At 36.9% G+C, this 19,096-nt stretch overlaps 1 protein-coding gene across 1 annotated transcript in view; it reads right to left on the bottom strand.

The window, feature by feature from the left end:
* Positions 1-19,096, bottom strand: part of LOC110449949 (tyrosine-protein kinase Mer-like) — an 86,949-nt gene that overhangs the window by 23,567 nt on the left and 44,286 nt on the right. The window contains exons 5-8 of the mRNA XM_021497133.1: positions 14,628-14,652; positions 10,163-10,203; positions 8,722-8,934; positions 131-178 (exon numbers count right to left, since the gene is read on the bottom strand). Coding sequence (XP_021352808.1) covers positions 131-178; positions 8,722-8,934; positions 10,163-10,203; positions 14,628-14,652 — 327 coding nt within the window. The remainder of the gene's footprint in view (positions 1-130; positions 179-8,721; positions 8,935-10,162; positions 10,204-14,627; positions 14,653-19,096) is intronic.

Raw genomic sequence — 19,096 nt, 5'->3', positions numbered from 1 at the left:
GACGGACGGACGGACGGACGGACGGACGGACGGACGGACGGACGGACGGACGGACGGACGGACGACGGACGCCGCGCCACGGCATAAGCTCACTTGGCACTTCGTGCCAGGTGAGCTAAAAATGTCTTACCTTGCTTATCTTTAGATGGTTTCTTTTGTTTCTTTTTCTTTTTTTCTGCTGAAGGTTTCAATATAAATACATTAATAATTTTCTTCAAAGAAAAGCATAATTCAATTTATATCATTTACATTTATTTTTTCCTTGTTTTCAATTTGATAGCACACAGGAAAGATTTTGTAACTCAGAAACAGTATAAACAAGCAAATTCGTGGCAGGACATATTGTAGGTTAACATTATTGAGGTTAGGTTTAAACATTTGAGTATCATGCTGCTGAGACATAATGTATAGCTTGAAACTTGAAGAAAAAAAAGAGCCCTATACCTCACTGATTATCCGTAAATATGCACAAATCACATCGGTTGGCAAACTTAATAGCATGAGTCAGATGTGCATACAGAATTTGGTTGAAACATCTGAAAAATATCTACAGCAATTATCACACGAAAACCAAAACCGTGCCCAACGTGGTGGAAAGACATAGGAACACAAACATTGTTATCAAGTTTGAAGGAATTTGGCTAATATCTGCTTGAGTAATTAAGCGGAAACTGAAACATGTCTTTGTCGGCTCCACCTGTTGATACTACCAGTCATTTAAATATTATAAGATTCTGTGCTCTTTGGTTCTTCTTCAGAAGTTGTTTGACATATTTTGCCCTGTGACCTTGTAAGTAGGTCAATGTCATTTTCCTTCTCAAACTTTGTAAGCTCTATCGAAATAAGCTACCAGCCAAATCTTATGAATCCATTCCTTTTGGTTCTTCAGATTAAATACTTTGAAATGTTGTTGACCTCTGTGACCTTTAAAGTAGGTTGAGGTCTTTTTCATTTGCAAACTGTGGTGAGCTCTATCCCAGTAAGCCACCAGCCAAATATTATAATTTTATGCCTTTCGATTATTCATCAGAAGTCATTTGATGTTTTTGACATATTTGACACCTGTGACCTTGAAGGTAGGTCAAGGTCATTTTCATTCTCAAACTTTGTCAGGCTCTATCTCAGAAAGCCACCAGCCAGATATGAAGGTTTTATACCTTTTAGTTCTTCAGAAGAAGTTATTTAAATAGTTTGACATATTTGACCGCTGTGACATTGAAAGAAGGCCAAGGTCATTTTTAGTCACCCCTGGGGGAACCCCAGTGGGGACTATTAATTTTGGTTTCAGTCCCAGATTTTGACCTCTGTTAGTAGGGCTGTTGTGTATCTTGCTTCTGTCGGAATATACCAGGCACTAACTACAAGCTCTTGGATAACTCAGATATCGATTTCCTTTTTAAACAGGAATAGCATAAAACCTAAAGGCGTTCCAAATTTCCCACGGGAATTACATATTACCTAAAGATGTTACGAGTATGAATCAGGCACCTTTGAGGTTCCCGAAGGGGTAAACTGTCGTATTATAAATTGCTATTGACTGATTTAGATATTTCATGTCTGACCAACGACTACCTTTAATATTTGCGTATAGTGCACACTTTTTTAAGGGGAAAATGAAGTGTTAAGAAAGGGGTGTACACAATACTCAAGAACAATCCAAAACCAGTCCTTAGTCGCGACCATTTCTTGTAAATTTTTCGAGGATTTTCGGAAATGTTTTGATATATGCTAACAGCAATACAACTGCTAAATTTAGTTGAATAATCCCTGATTGCATTGCCAATTTAACAATTACGAAAAGTTGCAAGTTTAAGTCATATAATACTATAGAATCGGATAAATAAACTCTAGTAAAGTAGGCTCAATTTTTCAGGAAGTTACGTTATGAATTGATAAATACCACGTATCGGAAAAAATAACGAAGAATTGCATCGGATTTTTTACTCTGTGGTAAAAATGTCGTTCTTGGGTAAAATCTTGCTGAACTCTTCATTCTTGTCCGTAGGAATGTGTCAAAACGACACGGGTAAAGTGGCGAAGTTAGCAAGTTTGTGTAGGTCGCAAAGAGTCGAAGTTGCGTGATACTATTAACCGGCAGGAATTTACAAAGTGACATCCATGCGAATTGAACCAATAATGATAAAAGTTTGAGTTTGAAAATTAAATATCAACGGGTTCAAAATAGCCAAATACATTCCGATCATTTCTTTTCGAAGGAGAATTGCTGATATCACAATTGTTTGGTGTTCTTCATGTCTTGCAAATCCGGCTGTTGGCGGTCCTTGTCGGAGTGACTGCCTTTAAGTGTACAGTACATTTTGACGATATCGATGACCGATTCAGTCGGATTTGCAGACGATCAGAAAACTACTTGGAAAAGTGTATTTCATACCAAAAAATAGTAGAAGATTTATCCGTATATAAGATTGAATCTTTTCTGAAACTTATTGTTGTGAAAACAGCATCGTTATATTCCAATTACCTGTTCTGCCCATGCCAGGTGACCGTGTCAGCGCACAGATCTCCCCGTATTCGAGGTGTCGGTCAACGCTAACGTTATATTTGCGACATGCTTTCCTATTAATTCCATTTGTTGCCATGGCTACCTGAACAGCATGTATATACACCTGGTAATTGTTTACTATTTTGATTGACAGGTGGAAATATATCCGTTGTAGCTTTGTCAATGATTTATCGGAAAATGATCATACAGAATGATGGGGTGACTTTCATGTCATTCTGACATATTTCTAGTCTTTCTTAAACTTTGTCCAGTTCCTACCAACGAAGCTTTCAGTCAAATATCATGGCTCTATACCTGTTCGTTCTACTGAAGAAGTTGTTTAAAGGAAAAGTTGAAGGACGACGACGGACGCCACACCATGACATAAGCTCACTTGTCCTTCGGGCAGGTGAGCTAGCTATACTAGAGATCAAGGGGAACTTAGACATCAAATTTTAAAAGGAAGATCCTTTAAGTACTTTCTGAGAAAAAGTGATAATAAGAATTGTTTGAGGGACAATAGATCACGGACAAAAGTGCCATTTGATGAGATCAGGTGGGCTTAAAATCTCTATTCAAAATGATATCAAACTGAACTTTTTATCATATTCATTACACAGATTTACAATTTATTTGTTTTATTAAATTAATCATTGATTATGAAAGATATATGACATGCCAATGTGTCACAATACATCGGATATATCAGTTTTCCAATATAATAAGACAGCCCTAAATGTTAACAACTTTTTCTGGTAGATTTTATATTTTATACTTCATTGGACAAACTATTTGTACAATTGAAAGTGTAGTAACTTTGTTTTGTAAAACATTAAGAACTCTGTTAAGCTATTAAGAAAGATTCATGTGTTTGTGCATATGACAATGGCATATCAATAGTTTCTGCATGTAACTGACATGTATAGAGACCATAGGAAGGTGGGCTGTGAAATGGTATGTGTTCTTGATTGAGATAAATGTAATTCCATAAAAGAACAGATTTTCAAGTAATACTATGTGCCTCTGGAAACAAGACGCCCTTAGCGGTCACCTGAGTTATATATTATAGGTACTGGTAGCTCAATTCCATTGTTGAGATGCACAAAATGTGGAAATCAACAAGTAAACAATGTGATATACAATACTTGTCATGTCACTAAAGGATAAGAACTTTAAAAACTTTTCAAATAAATTATTTTGCTATTGACAAATATAACATATATTTCTATTTAGCTCTTTCCTCTTTGACCAACCCCTGGAATAGGTCAGGATCTTACCTTCTGATACTATTTGATTTCAATTTCATTATAACTATTCCAACCAAGTTTGAATTATTTCTTGCTGAAAATAGACAAGATATAGTCAGAAGTGTTATTTCCCTAAATAAAGCAATTGCAAGGAGAACAGATGACAAAAGGGATTATATAATGCACCTTAGGGCATTTCCATCCATAAAAGAAATTTGAATCTTGTACATCTGAGTGCAGAGATTTTTTTAAATATCAGCAATTTTCCCCTTTTTGGACCAGCCCCTCCAGCCCCTGGGTCAAAGACATATATTAATTTTATTATACCATCTAATTGCCATCTCATCACAATTATTCTAGCAAAGTTTGAATAATTTCTTGCCGAAATTAGACAAAATATACCAAAAGTGTTACCAAAACCTATATAACCTATAGTAAGCTTTACCCTCTCCCCAAGGGAGAGCAGATGACCTCTGATGAAGAAGATTTTTTAACTTTTAACCATTTTCCCCATTTGGGCCCCAACCCTCCAGCCCCTGGGTATGGGGCGGGATATTATTTTCTCATACCATCTAATTGCCATCTGGCATCATAATCATTCCAATCAAGTTTGAATATTTTCCTGCTTAAAATGGACAGAATATACCCAAAAGTATTATTTCCCTATATAAACTATGGCACTTTCCCCCCTCCCTAAAGGAAGAATTGATGGCCCGGGGTTAATGAAATTAACATATTAAATAAAGCCCCTGATGATCTTTCCATTTGGGGCCCTGCCCTGGCCCCTGGGATTTGGGAAGGAATCCCGATTTTTTAATTTGATACCATCTTCCTCCAATGCTGATTCTCATCAAGTAAGAATAATTTCCTGCTGAAAATAAACAAAATATACCCAAAAGTGTTATTTCTCTAATAACTATAGTAAACTTTACCCCCTCCCCAAAGGATAACGGATGGCCAGGGGTAATGAAATTTACAATTTAAATAAAGCCCCTGATAATCCTTCCATCCATGCAGGGAAATAGACTGTAGTACCTCTGAGTCTGGTAGGAAGATTTTTGAAAAAAATGTTAATTTTCCCTTTGGGACCCCACTCTGACTCCTGGGGTTGGGTTAGGTATCCCAATTTAACTGTTCTGTAGCTTAATCTACCAAGGATGATTCTGATTAAGTTTGAAAAAATTCCATCCACTGGTTCTTGAGAAGAAGTTGAAAATGTAAAAAGTTTATGGACGACAGACGACGGACGGAAAGCGTTCAGAATAGGTCACTTGAGCAAAGCTCAGGTGACCTAAAAACTGAACTTAATGATTATCAGGAAAGTTTGATTGGAGAACATGGTTGGTATACAAAGTGCTTGTACTTGTTAAATTCTTTTTCACCGTTGATTTACATTTAAGCTGATGGGGCAATTTCGATATCACAAATTCAAATCAAGTTGTTTTTTTACAAGAGATCCCAGAGGGATCTTGGCACCCACCAGTTTACCATCTCCAATAGTTCTTTGTCAGTCTGATCTTTTCTCTTCTTTTCTCTTATCTGTTTGATACAGTCAAAGTAAATGCACCTTGGGGTAAATTTTGATCTAAACTTGATACTGCGGTGAATAAAAGACAACCTTCAAAGTAAGATTGTTATTTCACAAATTAACTAGTTCGGTACTTAATGTAAAAGAAATAGAACCGATTATTGCAATATAATAAAGATCTATTAAGTTCTTCCTGTCGGCCATATTGTTTATCCGATCAGTCTCAACTACAGACCAAGAGGAACCTACATGTCAAATTTGACAAAGATCCCTCCAGTACTTCCTGAGAAATAGCAACAAGAGGTCCAATGGGCCTGCATCGCTCACCTGGTATCAATCTCGCACTTATAACCTAAAAAGTGATCTAAAACAAGAAGGCCAGAGGGCCTGTTTCGCTCACCTGGATATCTAAGCAATCATGGCAAAATGTTTTCCAAATAAGATCAATAGGAATGGGCCAGAGCCCTAGGCCAATTCATGTAGCATTTCTGTATCTGATTAATCATGCCCAGAAACTTTATGTATGGTTATGCGGTCGGGATCTCAACTGTTTCCAAGCTGTGACTCAGAAACTAGGTCCCTAGGGGTTTGGCCAGATATCAGGACTGCTTTCATCTCTTTATGCCCAGCAATTGTATATAAAGTTTTGGGGTGGGGATAAAAACCATTTCAAAGTTATGACCCTGGGGTTAAGTCTGCAAGGGTGGGGCAGACCCTGGAGTCAATTCTAATATCATGACTGCATTCCTCTCTTTCTGTCCAACAATTGTATATTCCTCTCTTTATGTCCAACAATTGTATATGTAGTTTTGGGGTGGGGATCTTAGCTGTTTCGAAGTTATGACCCTGGGGTAAAGTCTCCAAGGGTCAAGGGTATGGCACACCCCGGGGCCATCCTGGAAGCATATGTGCATTCGTCTCTTTATGCCCAAAAATTGTATATATGGTTATTGGGTGGGGATCTCAACTGTTTCCAAGCTGTGACTCAGAAACTAGGTCCCTAGGGGTTTGGCCAGACCCAAGGGTCTATTCTTATATTATGACTGCTTTTGTCTCTTTATGCCCAGCATTTGTATATTAGTTTTGGGGTGGGGATCTCAACCGTTTCAAAGTTATGATCCAGGGGTTAAGCATGCAAGGGTGGGGCAGACCCCGGGGTCAATTCTAATATCATGACTGCATTCGTCTCTTTATTCCCAACAATTGTATACATAGTTTTGGGATCTTAACCGCTTCAAAGTTATGACCCAGGGACTATGTCGAATGCAGAGACATCCTTGAAGCATATGTGCATTCTTCCCTTTATATACTTACGTAATAAAAATTGTTTGACCACACCCCTAAGCTCGGGGAGTCAGCCCCACCATCATTTGTACGATTTTGAATCCCTGCCTTCCATGAATGCTTTCTACCAAATATGATTGATATCCAGTGCATAGTTCTACAGAAAAAGTCGTTTATAGCAATATAGCTAAATTAACCCCCTTTTGGCCCCTCCCCTCAGCCTCCTGGGGGGTCAGTCCCACCATTTGTACGATTTTAGATCCAAACTACCTAGTGATGCTTCCAGTCAAATATGGTTGATAGCCATCTCTTAGTTCCAGATAAGAAGTTGTTTAAAGCAATATAGCCAAATTGCCCTCTTTTGGCCCCGTCCCTCAGCCCCCTGGCGGGTCAGTCTTACCATTTGTATAATTTTGAATCCTCACCACCTAGGGATACTTCCAGTCAGTTTTAGTTAAATTCCAATCAGTTGTTAAGAAAAAGAAATTGTGGACAACGGATGCCATGGTATGGCATAAGCTCACTTTTGGACCCGATGAGGTAATAAAGCTACCGGCAAAATATCAGCATTTATGACTATATGTCATTCAAAAGAACCTGTTAAAAGATTTCAAATTATTTCACCCCTGTGACCTTGAAAGTCGAACAAGGTAATTACATTGAACAAATTTTATAGCCCTTCATATCATAATGCAACTTGTAAAATATCACCACCCTATCCTTTTGTTTATTGATATTAGGTCATTTAAATGTTTCTACATATTTTATCAAATGTGACCTTGAAAGTGGGTCAATGTCATTCAAATGAACTTGATAGCCCTTCATCCATACATATTAATATAAACATTCTTAGTTAGTCAGGAGAAGTCGTTTAAAGATTTTAAACAAATTTGACTCCTGTGGCCTTGAATATAAGTCAAAGTCATTCACTTTAACAAACTTGATAGCCCTTGATCCAAGCATGCTACTGACCAGATATCAACATTCTAGGCTTGTTGGTTATTCATAAGAAGTCATTTAAAGAGGTTAAACATATTTGACCCCTGTTACCTTGAATATAAGTCAAGGTCATTTATTTGAACAAACTCAGTCGCCTTTCTTCCTAGCATGCTACTAGCTAAATTTAAACATCTTGGGCCTTATGGTTATTCATAAAAAGTCGTTTAAAGATTTTAAACATATTTGATCCCTGTGACCTTGAATATAATTCAAAGTCATTCATTTGAACAAACTTGGTAGCCCTTCATCCTAGCACGCTACTGGCTAAATACCAACATCCTGGGCATTTTGGTAATTCAGAATAAGTTGTTTAAGGATTTTGAACATATTTGAATCCTGTGACCTTGAATAAATGTCAAGGTCATTCATTTGAACACATTTTAGTAGCCCTGAATCCCATCATGATATTGGCTGAATATCATCTTCTGGGCCTTTTGGTTCTACAGAAGAAGTTTCAACATCTTTGACCCCTGTGACCTTAAATATAAGTCAATGTCATTCATTTAAAAAAGGTGATAACCCTTCATCCTAGTCTGCTACTGACCAAATATCACCATCCTGGTCCTTTTGGTTATTTAAAAGAAGTTGTTTAAAAGTTTTTTAAGACAATTGACCCCTTTGACCTTGAATATGAGTGAAGGTCATTCATTTGAACAAACTTGGTAGCCCTTCATCCAAGCATGCTACTGGCCAAATATCATCAACTTGGGCATTTTGGATAATAAGAAGAAGTTGTTTAAAGTAAAATATTTACGCTGGACGGAGCACCGTGGCACAAGCTCACTTGGCCCTTTGTGCCAGGTAAGCTCAAACCTTGCCCAAAAACTTAAACCTCAAGCTTGCCCAAAAACTTAAACCATATCCAATTAAGCTGTTTTTGGCCCCTTAAATATGAAAATATGGTTCAGCACATTACTTACACTCGATATACATGCCTTAACCTCATAATAGAGTATTGAGTATATGATCCAACACTGTCTGGAAAAAACTCTAACCTCAGAAGGTTGGACGCTGACGCCAGGCTACATTAGCTAAAAAAAATCAAAGTTATTATAAAATATCACCTTTTATGTGAAAGATTCAACAAATACTGCTGGTAAATTGTGAAAGGGGGGATCCTTCTAATTATCTATTAATATTTACATAGTTATCAAATGTACCTTTCTGTACTTCAGCATACACATCTCCACTTCCTTCTGCTTTTCCTTTTGCTGCTGTCCTGTCCTTCTTTGGTACCACTTCAGCATTAACTGCACCTGCTGGAGTTTTCTTGTTTACTATAGCATATGCATTTTCAGGTTGTCCGCTTTCATTCGGGTCTTCTTGTCGATATGGGCCAGCAGATTCATACAATATGTTCATTTTTATTCCATCTGTAATTTTCAATGACAAATTACAATAGCCTGAAACAATGGTGGCCATCTTATCACAAAGAATAAACAACGCTCAAGTTCAAAAATTAAACATAATTGTTCCAATTTGTATTAACAATGATATTTTCGAACTTAATATTAATATTTCAACTTTCAATCAACCCCAAAAATTTTAACACCAGTTCATGTTCAGAAATATAAACAAGAGGCCCAATGGGAATCTTACACTTGTTATCTTAAAAGTGGACTAAAATACATAATTCTTTTTAATAAAACACAGGCAAAATACCAGTGTTAGATTCAAAAGAATCTATTAAAGATTGAAACATGTGACACATGTGACCTTGAAAGTCAAACAAGGACATTCAGTTGAACAGACTTTATAGCCATTCAAACCAGCATGATTCTGGCCAAATATCATTACCCTGGACATTTAGATTATTCAGAAGGTTTTTTTAAGATTTCAATATACTTGACCCCTGTGAGCTTGCAAATGGATGAAGGTCATTCATTTCAACAAACTTGGCAACCCTTCATCCAAGCATGTTACTGGCCAAATATCATCACCATGGTCCATTTGGTTATAAGGAAGAGTTTTTTTTAATGTTTTTAACATATTTGACCCCTGTGACCTTGAATATAGGTAAGTCATTTATTTTAACAAAACTTAGTAGCCCTTTATCCTAGCATGTTACTGGCCAAATATCATTATCCTAGGCCTCTTAAGTTATTCAGAAGAATTTGTTTAAAGATTTTTTAAGACGATTGACCCTTGTGACCTTAAAAACGGATGAAGGTCATTCATTTGACCAAATAGGTAGCCCTTTATCTCAGTTTGCTACTTGCCAAATATCATCACCCTGGGCACTTTGGTTATTCAGAAGAAGTTGATTAAAGTTTTTAACATAATTGACCCCTGCGACCTTGAAAACAGGTTAAGGTCATTTATTTGAACAAACTTGGTAGCCCTTCATCCCAGTTTGCTTTTGGCCAAATATCATCACCCTTGGCCTCTTGGTTATTAATAAGAAGTCGTTTAAAGTAAAATATTGACGCCGGACATCGCATCACAGCATAAGCTCACTTAAACAGAAAAGGAAGCTTCTATTTAACTCTGCTAGTGCTTTACTGAAAGTCGTCTGTTGATAATAAATAAGGGACTTTCATTTTTATCAGCTTTGCATGTTTGCTTTAATCATTCATACATAAAAGCATTGAAGATATTTACCATCATCATCTCTATCATTGTTAAATGGAGTAGCATCTGACCTACAAACAAAATAAAACATGTTACGTAAAAAAGGCATCACAAACATGACTTAAAGATAAATACATTTACAGGCATTTATTTAGCATTAAAAGAGAATAATGTGACTGTCTGTAGAAGCAAATCAGTGATCAAAGTGTTTTTAATTTGAATGCAGAATGAAGCAAGAATGAAGCAATGTCCAGAGTGGTATACAATTTTGTTTCTTCTATTATTAGAACAGGAGGCTAAATGGGCCTGTACAAAAATGGGACATGGATATGTATGGAAACAAGAAATCCTAGAAGGATCTTGGCATCCACCATGACAAGATCTTTATCAGATTCATTGTGGTACTTTTGGTTATAAAGAAGTCGTTTTTAGGTTTAAACAAATTTGACCCCTGTAACCCTGAATACGAGTCAAAGTCATTCATTTGAACAAAAAATGTGTAGCCTCTTAGTCTAGCCAAATATCATCACCCTTGGCCTTTTGGTTATTCAGAAGAAGTTGTTAAAGGTTTTAAACATATTTGATCCCTGTGACCTTAAATTTAAGATAAAGTCATTCATTTGAACAAGCTTGGTAGCCCTTCAATCTAACATGTTACTAGCCGAATATCATCACTCTAGGCCTCTTTGGTTATTCAGAAGATTTTCTAAGTTTTTAATAAAGCAAGAATGTTAATGCAATGTTGTTTTGGACCTATAACACACATTGCTATTGATGACAAACTTAACAAGAGGCCCAATGGGCCTGCATCGCTCACCTGGTATTAATCTCACACCTTAAAAGTGCACTAAAATGAAGCTACAGGCAAAATATCAAGTGTCTTCACTTCAAGTCATTCAGAAGAACCTGTTAAACAATTAAAACACATTTGACCCCTGTGACCTTGAAAGTCAAACATGGACATAAAGTTGAAAAAACTGCATAGCCCTTCCTCCCAGAATGCGACTTGCAAAATATCATCACCTTATACCTATTGTTTATTGAGAAGATCACCCTAGACCTTTTGGTTATACAAAAGAAGTCAATTAAAGGTTTTTAAGACAATTGACCCATGTGACCTTGAATATGAGTGCAGGTCATTTGTTTTAACAAACTTGGTAGCCCTTCACGCCAACATCCTTTTGGCCAAATATCATCACGCTGGACATTTTGGTTATTCAAAAGAAGTTGTTTATATTTTTAAATATATTTGACCCCTGTGACCTTGAATATGGGCAAAGGTCATTCATTTGAATGCACTTGGTAGTGCTTCATCCCAGCATGTTATTGGCCAAATATCATCATCCAGGGCCTTCTGGTTATTCATGAGAAGTTGTTGAAAGATTTTAAGATATTTGACCCCTGTGACCTTCAATATTTGTCAAGGTCATTCATTTAAACAAACTTGGTATGCCTTCATCCTGGCATGCTACTGGCCAAAAATCATTATCCTATGCCTCTTCACAGTTATTCAGAAGAAGTTGTTAAAAGGTTTAAAGCATATTTAGCTCCTGTGACCTTGATTATATGCCAAGGTTATTCATTTGAACAAACTTGGCAGTCCTTCATCCCAGCATGCTACAGGCCCAATTTTAGTTCCCTGGGCCTTTTGGTTATTGATTAGTCGTTTGAAGAATTTGACACATTTGTCCGTTGTGAGCTTGAAGTGGGTCAAGGTCGTTCATTTGAACAAACTTGGCAGTCCTTCATCCCAGCATGTTATAGGCCCAATAGCAGTACCCTGGGCCTTTTGGTTATTGAGAAGAAGTTGTTTGAAGATTTTAAGACATTTGACCCGATAACCTTGAAAGTGGGTCAAGGTCATTCATTTAAACAAATTTGGTAGCCCTTCATCTCAGCATGCTTCTGGCCAAATGTCATCACCCTGGGCCTCTTGGTTATTCAGAAAAAGTTGTTTAAAGTAAAAAGTTGATGCCGGACGGACGCCGGATGTGTAGGTCATTATTTTTAATCTTTTCCAGTTTAATCTTCTTGAAAAATTCTGGAGAAGAATTCCAAGATGGCCATGTCATGGTATCAAACTGCCATTTCGAAGTTATAATGTTTATCAAGTTTCAATGATTTCCAATTGAAAATAAACCAAACATACCGAAAAGAATCATTTTGCTATATAACTATAGTATACTTTACCCCATCCCCAGGGGATTAAGTGCTTTAAGACCATTCTGTAGATTATTTGTTTCCAGCACATCTTGGTCTGGATAAGATTTTTTAATTTAAGCCAATTTGACCCCTTTTAGCCCCGCCCCTCAGCCCTTGGGGGCGGGCCCGGGCCCAAACTGTCAAAGTATCAAACCGTTGTTTCATAGTTATAATGACTGTCAAGTTGGAATGCTTTCCAATAGAAAATGAACCAAACATACTCAAAAGTATCATTTTCCTATATAAAGTATAGTAAACTTTTCCCCCTCCCAAGGGGCAAACATAGAGTCTGGAGGTCATGAAATTCACAATTTTGGTGAAGCAACTCAAGACCCTTCCAACTATGATGAGTATTGGTTTCCAGCCTATCCAAGTCTGGAGAAGATGACTGTTGAAATTTCTGGCTAGATGACCCCATTTGGGCTGAGCCCCTTACCCCTGGGGATGAGACAGGGTTAAATATGTCAAAGTATCAAACTGTCAATTCATGGTTATAATGTAAATCAAGTGTAAATGATTTCCAGTAGAAAATGAACAAAATATACCCAAAAGTTGCATTTTCCTATATAAACTTTAGTAAATGTCACCCCCTCCCCAGGGGCAAATGTGAAGCTTGAGGGTCATGAAATTCACAAACCTCAAGACCCTTTCACCTATGAAGAGTATTGGTTTCCAGCATATCTGGGTCTAAGCCAATTTGATTCTTTTTAGCCAAGCCCCTCAGAGCCCCTGGGGGTTGGAACCATATAGTTCACAAATTTGGTGCGTATTTGATGAAGGAAGTTTCCTGGAATTTTTTATTGAAATCGGATCTGCAGTTTCTGAGAAGAAGTTGAAAATGTAAATTGTTTACGGACGGACGATGACAGACTAAAGGCGAATAGAATATGTCACTTGAGACTTGTTTCAGGTGACCTAAAAAACTTGGTAGCTTTTCATCATATAACACTACTGGCCAATTAAAATAGCAACATTCTGGGCATTATGGTTATTCAGAAGAAGTCATTTTAAGATTTTAAACATATTTACCTATGTGACCTTAAATATAAGTCACAGTCTTTCATTTGAATAAACTCTGTAGACCTTTATCCCAGCATATTACTGGCCAAATATAATCATATTGAGCCTTTTAGTTTTACAGGAGAGGTTGTTCCAAGATTTAAAACATATTTGACCCCTGTGACCTTAAATATAGGTTGAGGTCATTCATTTCAACAAACTTGGTAGCCATTCACCCTGGTATGCTACTGGCAAGATAACATGAACCTGGGCCTTTTGGTTATTTAAGAGAAGTCATTAAAATATTTTAAACATATTTGACCCTTGTGACCATTCAAGGAAGCAACCAGCCAGTTATGAAGATTCTATACTTTTTAGTTTTTATTCTCAAACTTTGTAGGGCTCCTACCAAAGAAGCTTTCAGCCAAATATCATGACTCTAGGCCTGTCCGATCTTCAGCAGAAGTTGTTTAAAGGAAAAGTTGACGGACAACGACGGATGCCGCACCATGACATAAGCTAATAATAAGAGGCCCATGGGTCTTAATACAGTCACCTGATTCCTATAGTATTTATTTTTGTTGTTGAAATGTGTACCCATTTGAGTAAAAAAAAGTATAACGTTAACTTTAGTTTGTCAGGACCATGAGCTGATCATTCCCAAATAAAGTTTCAGTTAAATCAACCTATTATAACTTGATTTTAAGTTTGAAATAGTTATTTTCAAAATAGCGGCCAAATTGGATTTCTGATCGACTCGAAAAATCACAACACTTTGTCAGGACCATGAGTCGATCATTCCTACCAAGTTTCAGTGTAACTTCCCAGCAGAACTTGATTTTAAGTTTGAAATAGTTTTTCAAAATGGCGGCTGTGGTGGCCATATTGGATTTCTGATCAACCCGAAAAATAACAACACTTGGTCAGGGAGATGTCAGTAACATTCCCATGAGTAATTAATGGAATCCCTTTGCCAGTATTTCAGCTTAAGTTGAAAATGTAAAATGTTAACGGACGACGACGGACAAAGAAGGATAGCAATAGGTCACTTGAGCTAAAGCTCAGGTGAACTAAAAAGGGACCATGGGAAACCTTCAACTGAAATTTGAAAAAAGTTCCCTCCAGCACTTTCTGAGAAATAGCGCTAACAAGAATTGTTTAAAGATAGATGGACAGAGTGACATCAACCAGATATTATTTGAAAACCCACCATCTGATTGATGATAATGGCAGGCTAAACATTTACCATGTTTCATATGAATTAATAACCTTTTACAATATAATACACACTTGCCTGTTTCCAGAAGGCTTGTTTGTACCTAGAATAAGAAAATATATCTTTATTATTGATTAATAAAATATGGCATGTTTAATTTGCTTGAACATAATTAAATGTTATTCCATATAACCCCATATTCACGTAACGTTAGGATTATTTATGACTAGCACTAATAACAAACTAGACACATGTTCTCTTCATATATTATGTGAAAGGTTTTTTATGGAAAAAGGAATACAATACACTAGTCAGTTCGAGATGTAGGTTCCTTACAATCTAAAATGTTGAAATTGATCTGTGTTGGCCATATTCTGTAATACTTGTCCCTTCAAGGCTTTGGACAAACCAAAACCACTATTGCTTAAGCCTTTTGAAAAGCTTTTGGCAATAGTTCTATTGTTTAAATATAAGGTAGATGTCATGACCTCCAATCGTTTAATAACAAGAGGCTCAATGAGCCTGAATCACTCACCAGGTATCAATCAAACACTTGTAATCTAAAATACAGCTACAGGCAGAATATCAGTGTTTGATTCAAAAGAATCTATTAATAGATTTAAACTTGTGACACCTGTGACCTTGACATTCAAACAAGGACATTAAGTTGAACTGACTTTTAGCCTTCAATCCCAGCATCCTTCAGCCCAAATATTATTACCCTGGACCTTCTGGTTGTTCAGAAGTTGTTTAAAGTTTTCATCATATTTGACCCCTGTGACTTTGAAAATGGGTGCAGATCATTCATTTGAACAAATTTGGAAACCCTTCATCCCTGCATGTTACTTGCCAAATATCATTACCCTGGTCCTTTTGGTTATAAAGAAGAAGTGGATTACAGTTTTCAACATTTTTGACATCTGTGACCTTGAATATAAGTCAAGGTCATTCATTTTAACAAACTTGGTCGCCCTTCATCCAAGCATGCTACTGGTCAAATATCATCACTCTAGGCATCATAGTTATTCAGAAAAAGTCGTTTACAATTTTTAACATATTTGACCCCATTTGAACTTGGAAATAGATAGAGGTCATTCATTTAAACAAACTTGGTAGCCCTTAATTCCAGCATCCTACTGACCAAATATCATCACGCAAAGCCTTTTGGTTATTTAGAAGTAGTTGTTCAAAGGTTTTGGCATATTTGACCCTTATGACCTTGACCATGGACGAAGGTCACTCATTTTAACAAACTTGATAGCTCTTTATCCAAGCATGATAATAGCTAAATATCATCATCCTGGGCCTCATGGTTATTCATCAGAAGTCGTTTAAATAGTTTTCAACTTATTTGACCCCTTTGACCTTGAATTCAATTCAAAGTCATTCAATTTAACAAACTTTGTAGCCCCCCATCATAGCCTGCTACTAGCCAAATGTCAACATCCTGTGAATTTTGGTTATTCAGAAGAAGTTCTTTAAAGATTTTTAATATATTTGATCCCTGTGACCTTGAATTAATGTCATTTATTTGGATAAACTTTGTAGCCTTTCATCTCATCATGTTACAGGCCAAATATCTTCTTCCTGCACCTTTTTGTTAGTCAGAAGTAGTAGTTTCAAGGTTTCAGACATATATGACCCCTGTGACCTTGAATATAAGTCAGGGTCATTCATTTGAACAGACTAAGTAGCCCTTCATCCCAGCATGGGTCAAGGTCATTCAAATGAACAAGCTTGATAGCCTTACATCCAAGCATGCAACTGGACTGGCCAAACATCCGGGGCCTCATGGTTATTCAGAAGAAGTCAAATTAATATTTTGAACATATTTGACCCCTGTGACCTTAAATATAGGTTAAGATCATTCATTTTAACAAAGTTGGTAGCCCTTTATCCAATCATGTTACTGGCCAAATATCATTATACTGTGCCTTATGGTAATTAAGAAGAAGTGGATTAAAGATTTAAAAGATTTGATACCTGTGAACTTGAACAAGATGCCCAAGAGGGCCTGTATCGCTCACCTGAATATTAAAGCAGTCATAGCAAAATATTTTCATTAAATATTATATTGCACTAAAAATATTTCCCTCACAAACTTTGTTGGCTCCATCTGTTGAAACTACCAGCAAAATATTTTTACAAGATTCTATGCTTTTTGATTCTTCAGACGTTGCTTGACATATGTTTCCCTGTGACCTTGTAAGTAGGTCAATGTCATTTTCCTTCTCAAATTGGTAAGCTCTATTCCAAAAGCTACCAGCCAAATCTTATGAATCCATTCCTTTTAGTTCTTAAGAACAAGTCCATTAAAATGTTGTTGACCTGTGTTGTTGAAGGTCAAGGTCACTTTCATTCGCAAACTTTGTTGGGCTCTTTCCCAGGAAATAACCAGCCGAATATTAAGGTTCTATAACTTCCAGTTCTTCAGAAGAAGTCATTTGAACTCTTTGACATATCTGCCTCATGTGACCTTAAAAGTAGGTAAAGGTCATTTTCATTCTCAAACTTTGTTGGGCTCTTTCCTAGGAAGCTACAAGCCAAATATAAAGATTCTATACCTTTCAGTTGTTCAGAAGAAGTCGTTTGAAGTGTCTGACACATTTGTCCCCTGTGCCCTTGAAAGAAAGTCAAGGTCATTTTCTTCCTCAAACTTTGTCGGGCTCTATCCAAGGAAGCCATCAATCAAATATAAAGATTCTATACCTCTCAGTTCTTCAGAAGAATTAATTTGAAGCTTTTGACACATTTGACTCCTGTGACCTTGAAAGTAGAACAAGGTAATTTTCATTCTCAAACTTTGTTGGGCTCCATCCCAGGAACCAATCAGCCAAATATGAAGATTCTATACCTTTTAGTTCTTAAGAAGAAGTCGTTTGAAGTTTTTGACATATTTGACCCCTGTGACCTTGAAAGTAGGTCAAACTAATTTTCTTCCTCAAACTTTGTTGTGCTCTATCCCAGGATGGCACCAGCCAAATATAAAGATTCTATACCCTTCAGTTCTGCAGAAGAAGTCATTTGAAGCTTTTTACACATTTGACTCCTGTAACCTTGAAAGTAGCTCAAACTTTGTTGGGCTCCATCCCAGAAACCAATCAGCCAAATATGAAGATTCTATACCTTTTAGCTCTTTAGAAGAAGTCATTTGAAGTTTTAGACATATTAGACCCCTGTGACCTTTAAAGTAGGTCAAGGTCATTTTCGTTCTCAAACTTTGTAGGGCTCCTATCAACAAAGCTTTCAGCCAAATATCATGACTCTAGGCCTATCCGTTCTTCAGAAGAAGTTGTTTAAAGGAAAAGTTGACGGACGAGGACGGACGGACGGACGGACGACGGACGACGGACGCCGCACCACGACATAAGCTCACTTGCCCTTCGGGCAGGTGAGCTAATAAAGATCAAGGCCGTTCATTTATACAACTTGGTAGCCATTTATCCTAGCATATTACTGGCAAAAAAATATCATCATCCTAGGCCTTCTTGTAGGACATTTGTAACGAACCCCCTGTTGATCAGTGCAGTGTAACAGACGATATTTTTGATAAATTGCATGAGCGTTAAAATGGTTTTCATTGCCTGCATTGGTGATTTCAACCGATGTGCATTTTGTACGATATTGCAGACCTTGGTCTTGTTTTTGTTGTAATAAAAGTATTTTTTATTATTTTTTATTTTGCACATAAATTTACAATGACATTGTCAAATCTCACAATGCCCAGCGATATTTCAGCAGCCGTCATGTTTATTTACATTGGATATTGTAGTTCCGGTCAGTGTTGTATTAATACGCTAAGAATTATGTCTCGTGCTGCATGGTAATTAAAGTCCCATCAACGACACAGCTTTCAAAGAGGCTATATAGTGACAATGCCATGCAAATGTAAATATATATACAACAAGAGGCCCATGGGCCTTAACGGTCACCTGATATATTTATACAGAGAGTTGATTTTGTTTTTAACATGAACAAAAATATTATTCAAAGTGACAAAAAACAATAAAACCAACTTATTCAATATCTAGCATACAGATTTCAGACTAAAAAGTACTGACTCCTTTGAGCCCCATCCTACAGCCCTTGGGGGTATAGGGCTGGCTCAAAATTTTCAAAGTATCAAACTGTCAACTCAAGGTTATAATTCCAATCAAGTTATTAACATGTAATATTCAAAGTATCATTAGCCATTATAAACCATAATAAAGTTTGCCCCCCGCCCCTACTTCCCCAGGGGTTAAACGTGAGACCCTTGGGTCATAAACCTTAAGACCCTTCCATCTATGAAGAGTATTTGATTCTACCATATCTGAGTCTTGAGAACAAGATTTTTGAAATTTCAGTCAATTCAACCCTTTTTGGCCCCACCCATCAGCCCCTCAGGGTCAATCAGGGCTGATATGTGCTTATATCAAACTGCTACCTAATACTGATAATGCTAACCCAAATTGAATTACTTCCAATGGAAATTAAACAAATGTTGGTCCAAAATGTGATTTCCCTATATAAACTATAGTAAAGTTTACCCCCTCCCCAGGGGGAAA

The sequence above is a fragment of the Mizuhopecten yessoensis genome, unplaced genomic scaffold, assembly GCF_002113885.1.
Source record: "Mizuhopecten yessoensis strain PY_sf001 unplaced genomic scaffold, ASM211388v2 scaffold4841, whole genome shotgun sequence".
Classification (NCBI taxonomy): Eukaryota; Metazoa; Mollusca; class Bivalvia; order Pectinida; family Pectinidae; genus Mizuhopecten; species Mizuhopecten yessoensis.
Note: the sequence above shows the minus strand (reverse complement) of the source record. Positions and strands in the feature narration are given on the sequence as shown.